Raw genomic sequence first — 8,901 nt, 5'->3', positions numbered from 1 at the left:
CAACGTTGTCAGAGCTTATTGTGTGTGTGTGTGTGTGTGTGTGTGTGTGTGTGTGTGTGTGTGTGTGTATATATATATATATATATATATATATACAGACTTGAACTAAATGTTCCCTCCAGTCTTTTCTATCATTAACATTTTTTTAAATAACATTAATGGGTCAACTGGTTAAATTTGAACTGTTGTTATTGTGTACTATAAAGTTGGAACTTTATAGCTGACTCTAAGGTAGCTTTTTGGAGGCAGTTAATTGCAAAGAAAGAGACTGCCCATCCTCCTGTGAAGCAGCCTTAAACCCTGTGCCTTCAAGATTGAAGCATAGCTTCACTAGGCCACCGAGCTCCAGTATCTGGTGATCTGAGATCAATAGGATATATAAACTGGATAACAGTTTACACCACTGACATATTTTTATTTTTATAATTATATAAGAGAGTGAATTTGAAATACCAGCAATAAAGGAACATAATGTCTACAATTTACTCTTAAACAATTCAGAAAAAAAGGACAAAAGTAAATATGGTAAATGTTAACACAGCAGATGACTTAAGAGTGAAGGATAGGAATTTTGGTTGTAAAACATTCAGCTGCTAACTATAGTCTAAAGGTTCAAACTATCATTAACATTTTAAGACCTGTTTTACACACATTGTTCTCAAATCATGTCTTTCTCCCTTACAGAACTTCTATTTACCTACAATAAATTTTGTCAGTATAAAAGATTTCTTAGATTCTTTCATTGTTTTTAAATTCTTGGTCTGTCCATCCATTTATCTGATCTCCCTGAAAGATTTGTGCCAGTGCTGCACGTTAAGTCTTCATCCATATAATTAATAATAGGCATTGGACAGGACAGGCATCGGCACTCGAGAGCTCATATCATATGAATTTCCATTTCATCAGCTCTGAATTCACTTAATTAAATCATTATCCAGCTCACTATTCAATATGCAGTGTGAAACCTTTTTATAAATAACTTGCTGGATCAAAATGCCTTTCCTGTGTGGTCCTCTCCTAGTATTATCTGAATTTTATTGAGAAGAAAATATTATTTTTTTTTGTAGTAGAGAGCATGACTATTTAAGTAAAGCTCTGTGGTCCTTTGCCACAGTGAGCATGTCATCCTTTTCTAAATATTTTTCAAATCTTTACATTAAATAACTCTCTGCAGAATGTTTCTCTGGGGCACAAAAGCCTAGCAAACAAATCCTATTTTCCAGAGATGATTCTTTCCACTTTTGGGGAAATCCACTCAACCCCTACTCACTTTCAGCCTCCCAGCATCTTTCAACTCTCAGCACTCAACATAGTTCACGTGGAGTTAGGCCGGGGACCCTGGAGAAATGTCCAAAGTAGAACACATACCGCACTCATACTCTGGGCAGCACTGGTCTGGATTCTGGTGGAGGCGAGCCACTTCACAAGGACCACATGTGGGAGCTGGAAGCAGAGAATGACGGTGAAGTCAGGACTAGACAGTGGTGTAAGCTGGAGAACAATTAGAAATGTTGCAGATTCTCTTTCTCTGAAAACCAGCATCGAGACTGTATGGGAGGCTCATGAGGAATTAGTTGTGGGACTTTTGACAAAAGGAGGCCTCCTTCTATGTGTCTGTTTATTCTTCATGGAGTTATGAATCTGATGGCCAAAGAAGCTGAGTTAAACTCTGAGAAGGTTCATTCCAGATCCCTAAGGAGGGTCCTTAAAATCGGAGAGGTAAAGGGTAGGGCTGGCAGGGGAGGTGTAGAGTGAGTAAAGAAAATCAATCTGGGGGTCAGGGCTTGTATCTGTTCTACTAGGACTGACAACAGCATTGCTCAATGGGCTTGGAGGCTCTTCTTCCTCCAAGATCCCCAAAAAAGGATGAACTCACTCACCTCTGGCTGTGGGGCAGGGCTGTGAGGTGCAGTTGACCTTCCGTCCACTGAGGCACATGCAGATCTGGCAAGGTTGGTGCTTAGGAACCCAGGTTTCCAAAAACTGAGAGGAAAACAAGGATCATCAAAGTGATCCCAGGACATTCAATGGCTCAAAGGCCTAGTTGTTATTGTTAAGTGCCATCTAGTCGACTACTACTCAAAGTGATCCTATGAACAACAGATTGGAACTTTGTTCTCCGCCATCCAGAAACCCATTTTTCCAGTCACTGTGCCAATCCATCTCATGAAAGTCTTCCTGTCTTTCACTAGTCTTTCCTAGCATGATGTCTTTTTCCAAGGACTGACCCCTTCTGACAACATGCTCAAAGTGGGTGAGACAAGGTCTCACTGTCCTTGCCTCTAAAAGAACACTCTGGTTGCATTTCTTCCAAGACAGATTTGTTTGTTCTTTCAACAGTCCATAGGGTATTCAATACTCCACCATCACCACAATTTAAAGGCACCAGTCTCTGTGAAATTCAGTTCTCCATCACCTCTGGCTTGCTTTCACCTAGGCAAGACCAGAGCCTCAAGATAATAGACTCTTTGTTATTTCCCACTTTTTCAGATGAGAAAGCTGAGACACTTACCTAAGGATCCCCAGTCATAATCATCTAGTTAAGATACGAATCCAGATGGTTTGGCAACAGAATTTATATTTTAAACTATTATTATATTCTGCCATCTCTAAGTAATAACTAGTATTCACAATGTATGAGACATTTTTCTAAAGGTTTTTCATTTACTTACTTTATTATTCCTAAATTAACCTGATCACAAAAGCATTCATACTACCTACACTTATTATTGATGAAATTGAAGCACAATAACTTGACCAGGTTGCACGGCTGGTATTTGAACATGGTATTTTAGATTCAGGTACTATGTTTTGACTATCTTGCACTATTCTTTTTTAACAGTCACAATGTGTACTGTGAGCAGGTCACACTGCCAGAGCCACACAGGACAGATAGTGAACACAATGCCCTTGTTCCCAAATAGTTGGCAATCTAGGGAGGAAATAAGGCCCATACATGAAAAATTGAATATCCACATAAAAGCAGAATGAAATAAATCAAATCGTGATACCATAGTTCTATGGTACCATGCAGCAGCATAGATGAATCTCAAAGCATTAGGCTATGTGAAGGAAGCTAGGCCAAAAGGGGTCCACACTGCACAGTGCACATATATAACATTACAGAACTCAGCTACTGCAAGACCAGCAGGTGCCAGGGGACAAGAGATGGAGGTTGAGGGTCTATCTAAAAGGGCACCTTGGGAGTGATGGAAACAGTCATTACCTTAATTGTGATAACAGTTTGGGAGTATATATTGCAGGTATATAGAGTATACTTCAATAAAGCTGGTTTTAAAAGAGAGAAATAAGAGCTATAGGTACAAGAGAAGAGCTCACGGAGGTGGGGATACTTGTTGCGCTTACAAAGGACTTGGGCAAAGACGAAAGAAAAAGGAATTCCAGCTGAGGTATAGAACCAGCAAAGGCCCAGAGAAAGGCATGCTCAAGTGGGCACATAGGATGGGATAGGATAAACAAGGCATGGTGAGAAGCGAGGCAGGGAGAATGTGGACATGAACATTTTAGGAATTTGGCTTAACTTGGCAGACAAAGTTCAGGCCTGAAGATAGGTAAACAAGCGCTTCCTCAAATACAAAATATTCAGAATAAGCCTGGTGGCAGTGAAGGGTATGGAAAAAGGAAGGAGCACAAATGGGAAAACAAAATAGGAGACTGTAGTAGGTGCCACCTCAGTGGCTCTCCAAGGGTTGGGAAGACTTGGGAGGAACAGGTAGGTACAGGCTCCAGCCTCAGAGGGCTGGCTGTGTGGGGTGGCAGGAGCACTGGGAGAAAACATCTAACATGCTCCACGTTTTCTATGCACTGATGGTGATGCCAAGAAAATGGAAAAATCTGGCCTACATTAGATCTTTAAACACAGGGGTGATGACTTTTCACTTTTGGTGTAGTGGCCTGGGGCAGAGAGTGTTTGTTTGGAGGCTTTTCCCCCTTCCTCTTTTTAGTGTATTTCAGGTGTCTAAACTTAAGAACAAGCCACAGTCTTTTCAACTGCTTTCTATGCATTTGAAAGTTGGACACTGAATAAGGATGGCTGAAGAAGAATCGAGGCCTTTGAACTGTGGTGTTGGAGAAGAGTACCGACTATCCCATGGACTGCCACAAGAACAAACAAGTCTATCTTGGAGGAAATGCAGGCAGGTTCCTCTTTAAAGGTCAAGATGGTGAAACTTTATCTCACATACTTTAAGCGCATTGTCAGTAGGGACCAATCCTTGGAAAACTGGGAAAGCCGAAAAAGGTGATGGGTCAGAGAAACAGAAGACGACTCTACAGGATGGATTGATACAGTAACTGTGACAATGGGCTTGAACAGATCAGAGATCATAAGAATGGAACAGGATGTTGTTGTTGTTGTTGTTGTTATGTGCTGCGCATGTGACCCTTATGTACAACAGCCCTGAACCCTGTTCTATCTTGACCCAACTTCATTGTCTCTGACACACCCACCCGAAATACCTAAGTCACTGAGTCAATCCATCTCATCCAGGGTCTTCCTCTCCTGCACTGTCCCTCCACCCTCCCAAGCACCCTCCCAAGCATTACGTCTCTCGGCTTATGTCTGTTTTTCACAGGGGTGCCATGAGTCATAGTTGACTACACAGCACAACAACAAACTCAAAGTAAATTTCTCAACTATGTTAAAAAGTGGGAAACACCCACAAAAGATGACCAAAACCAGATATTAAAGTTCATTTTCCAAGGGTTTCCTTATTTGCTAGAAAACTTAAAGGCAGCCTGCTTTAGGAAGGAGACACACAATCAAAGGCTCCTGAAAACGTTAACGCTTCTACATGCACCGTATGTAGCTGCTCATCTGGTCCTAGCCAGGTTATGCAGCAACAAGCCAGCAGATGGCACTCAAGTATTAGACACAGGCAGATAGTCCCAGGGACGTCCTACCACACCCACAGGGGCCAGGACAGCTGCATAAATAGTGCCAAGAGAGAACTCCTATGCCAGACAGCCAGAGTTAGAGATTTAATAAAGGTGACATAACAACAGCTTACTGAGAATATGGTTGGAAAACAAATTTTCAGTCCAAGTTCCAAAAAGGAACATAAGCCAATCAACCAACACTACAGTTCTAAAATTCAATAAAAGACGTAACTAAGGAACACTGAGCTAGAAAGAGAATTGATGCCTTGGAGCTGTGGTGCTGGAGAAGAGTATTGAATATACCACGGACTTCTAAGAGGACAACCAAGTTTGTCCTAGAGACGGGGAAGCCAGGCTGCTCCTTGGAGACAAGGATTCTAGGACTTCATCTGACATACTTTGGGCATGTTTCAAGGAGGGACTGGTCCTTTGAGAGGGACATCATGTTTGGTAGGGTGGAGGGATGGAGAAAGAGAGGAAGATAATCTATGAGATGGATTGATGCAGTGACTGGGGTAATGGGAATAGGTGTGCCAGAGACAGTAAAATTGGCACAGGAAAGAGCAGGTTTCAGGGCTGTTGTACATAGAGTTGGTATGAGCCACAAGCAACTCGAAGGCACATAACAACAACAACGATTTTTAAAAAAAGCACTGAGCTGTGTTAACGAGGCTCTGGCGACCCATTGGGTGGGAGGTTTTGCTGTCACTTAAAAGGTAGACAGTTTGCACCCATCAGCTGCTTTTAGGGAAAAAGATGGGTGATCACCTCCCAAGGAATTTACAGCCCCTGAAACCCCCTTGAAGGTCAGGTATGAGTTGATTCAGACTATAGGAGTTGGTTCAGACTGAATTCAACATGTTTGAGTTCTGAGCTATGCTAAAGGAGGCCTGAAAGTGCAAGATTAAGCGTTTGGCTGCTGACAGAATGGTCAGTGGTTTGAAATCACTAGCCATTCTGCAGGAAAAAGCTGTGATGTTCTGCTTCCATAAAGATTTTAGCCTTGATAAATACTGTATAAGACCATTATTGCAGAATGACTATAAGGATCCAGGAGGGGTGGGAGAGGCTGGAAGCAGAGGGATGTGGATGTGCCGGAGGAAGGGGGTGGGGGGTATTAATCATTGGATTGTACAATCTGATGGGAGGTGGGGTGAGGAAAATGGAAAGAATTTGTTCAAATTTGTATTAGAATTTTGTAAATAAACTAATGAAAAGAAAAAAGTCAACTTGTGGAGGGGGACAGGAGGGGGTGGGGGTAAAATGCACAACAATGAATGAATGAAAATCTAACTTTACTGTAAACTTTTGTTAAAATGATAATTAAAGTAAAAAAATAATTAAAAAAATATTTTAGCCTTGGAAGTCCCTTGAGGCGGTTCTAGTCTGTCCTGCAGGATCAGAGTCTATTTGATGGCAATAGAGTATTTTGAGAGCTAAACTAGGGAGTATCAGAGACGGACGGAGAGGAACAGGGGTGGGGCACCAAGAAATAAGCATATGGATGCTGACCACGGTTTTGCTAAATCCAACTAGTGCCTGTCTGGCAGGAAACACCCCCTCGGGCCTCATCGCTGTTACCAATTCTGAGGGTCCCAGTGTGTAGGCTCAGGATTCTTGCCTGGCCACAGCTTTCGAGTGCAGTGTGTGAACTAAGCAAGAGCTATGGAAACTGGTAAATATTTTGCCCTTCCAAAGTTACCACAATCGATTTATACTCTGATTTATTTCCCTGAAGAAAGATTGACTAGGCTTTCTCAGTTAAAAAGAAATAAATTAATATAAATGGAAATGTTCTTTAAATTAAAAATGTATTCTTTCTCTGTTGTGAAAGGAAAAGGGGGGAAACACAGGTGGTTGGATGAGATGCTACTTTTCATCCATTTAAACTTTATCTTCTGAAATAATCAAAATCAGATGAAGTCCTTTCAAAGTGTAATCAGAATCCATCGTGTGTTTCTATAGGATAAATGGTCTATTTTCTTAAAAAAAAATCAATTTGTTCAAGTAATAAAGAGAGGGAGCAGGAGCCTGTAGATTGAGAGGCATAAACTTAATAATAAAGAAATATATAAATATTTTTCAAGCTAGTTAAGGATATTTGAACACAGATTGAATATTTGATAGTGTCAAGGAACTGTGTTTTTTCATATGAATTTCAATTATGTTTTTAAAGAGAGACTGATATTTTAGAGATTGTTTGTTGTTGTTGTTATGTGCCATTGAGTCACCTGCAACTCATAGCAACCCTATGTACAACAGCCCTAACCCCTGCTCTATCCTGTGCTAATCTTATTGTCTCCGACACACCTACCCACATTACCCCACTCACTAAATCAATCCATCTCATCAATGGATGAGGGTCTTCCTCTCCTGTGCTGTTCCTCCATCCTCCCAAGCATGACGTCCCTCTCCCAGGACTGATCCAACCTTGCAACATGCCCAAAGTTTATCAGATGAAGCCCCAGAATCCTTGCCTCCAAGGAAGAGCCTGTCTTCATCCTCTCCAAGATGAACTTGTTTGTTCTCCTAGCAGTCCATGGTATATTCAAGACTCTTCTCCAGCACCACAGCTCAAAGGCATCAACTCTTCTGTCATCCTTAGTCATTGTCCAAATCTTTGATGCATAGCAAGTAATTGCAAAGGTCATGGCCTGGATCAGGCACACCTTAGTCTCAAGAGCATCATAGCTCTTCAGTACTTTGGAAAGGTCTCTGACAGCAGACCTTCCCAATGCAATTCATCTTTTAATTTCCTGGCTTCTGGTACCAAGAGTGTTGATACAGAACCAACCAAACTGAAGCTGTCAACAGTCTCAATCTCTTCACCATCTATCATGATACTGCCAATTGGCCCAGTGGTAAGAATCTGTTTTCTTGATGTTGAGCTTCAATCCATAGTGAAGGCTGCAGCCCTTGACCTTCTGTAGCAAGTGCTTCATGTCCTCAGTTTCAACAAGTAGGACTGAGTCATCTGCATAATGCAGATTGTTGATGAGTGTACCTCCAATCCTGATGCCACACTTCTCCTCATAGAGTCCAGCTTCCCAGATAATCTGTTCCGCATTCTTTCCCAATTTTGAACCATGCAGTACTTCCTTGCATTTTAGAGGTATAGATTGAAATATTTCAGAAGAAATAACATAGTATCATGTTTTGCTGCAGAACAATCAGCATTTAGCAGTGGGTAGGAGTCGAAATGAAGGAAGATGGACCACCAATTGATAATTGTTGAGTCTGGCTGAGTCCCTAGGAATTCATTGGCTGTCTATCCCCTCTACTTCTGTATATAGTTTCAACAAAATGTCAATAATAATGGGTGTTCTTTATAAGTTTATTATTGTATAATTTTATATTGTTTTGTTTTTTAAAAAGCCTCTGTATTTGTTAATGTAACTGTTTCCATGTCAAAAGCATTGCAGGATGTGGAAGCAGTTCTTTAGTTCTTCATATGACTAGAATGTGTAGTCTCTGGACTAAAGGTGAAAAAAACAATGAAAAGGTGAAAAGAATGAGGAGGAAAGGGAAGAGACTAAAATAAAATTTACAAGCTTCCTACTTTCAGGGCCCTAAAGACATCTGACACTCAAGGAACCAGAAACACTCTGCAAACTTGAATTTATTTTCCTTATTGAATGCCAAGGACGAGAGGGAAGACCATCTCCAACTCCCTCTGAGAGCATCTTGCCACATTTCAGATCCTGGTCTGAAATGACCACAGTGCTCGCACTCCACGTGAGTCCCTGGCGGTGCAGCTAAAGCACTCAGCTGCTAACCAAGAGATTCGGGGCTGGGGTCACCCTCAAGGTGTCTTAGAAGAAAGGCCTAGAGATCGACTTCTGAAAAATTAACCACTGAAAATTCTACTTTACCACATTGCTATTAGTTGGAATCAACGCAGTGGCAACAGGTAATTTTTTCTTTTTAATAATTTTAATGAACATTTACAGAGATTTTGGATTTCCATTCATTCACTGCTGCACTTCTCTCCCTGCCCAACCC

The 8,901-nt window shown here is 41.3% G+C and overlaps 1 protein-coding gene across 1 annotated transcript in view; it reads right to left on the bottom strand.

Annotated features, from left to right (window-relative positions):
- VWF (von Willebrand factor) overlaps positions 1–8,901 on the bottom strand; it is a 227,928-nt gene that overhangs the window by 35,740 nt on the left and 183,287 nt on the right. Inside the window, exons 38-39 of the mRNA XM_006891361.1 lie at positions 1,881–1,983; positions 1,369–1,443 (exon numbers count right to left, since the gene is read on the bottom strand). Of these exons, the coding sequence (XP_006891423.1) occupies positions 1,369–1,443; positions 1,881–1,983 (178 nt within the window). The remainder of the gene's footprint in view (positions 1–1,368; positions 1,444–1,880; positions 1,984–8,901) is intronic.

The sequence above is a fragment of the Elephantulus edwardii genome, unplaced genomic scaffold (assembly GCF_000299155.1).
Source record: "Elephantulus edwardii isolate Elephantulus edwardi_28Jun2011 unplaced genomic scaffold, EleEdw1.0 scaffold00096, whole genome shotgun sequence".
Classification (NCBI taxonomy): Eukaryota; Metazoa; Chordata; class Mammalia; order Macroscelidea; family Macroscelididae; genus Elephantulus; species Elephantulus edwardii.
This window is presented reverse-complemented; position numbering and strand designations above follow the sequence as displayed.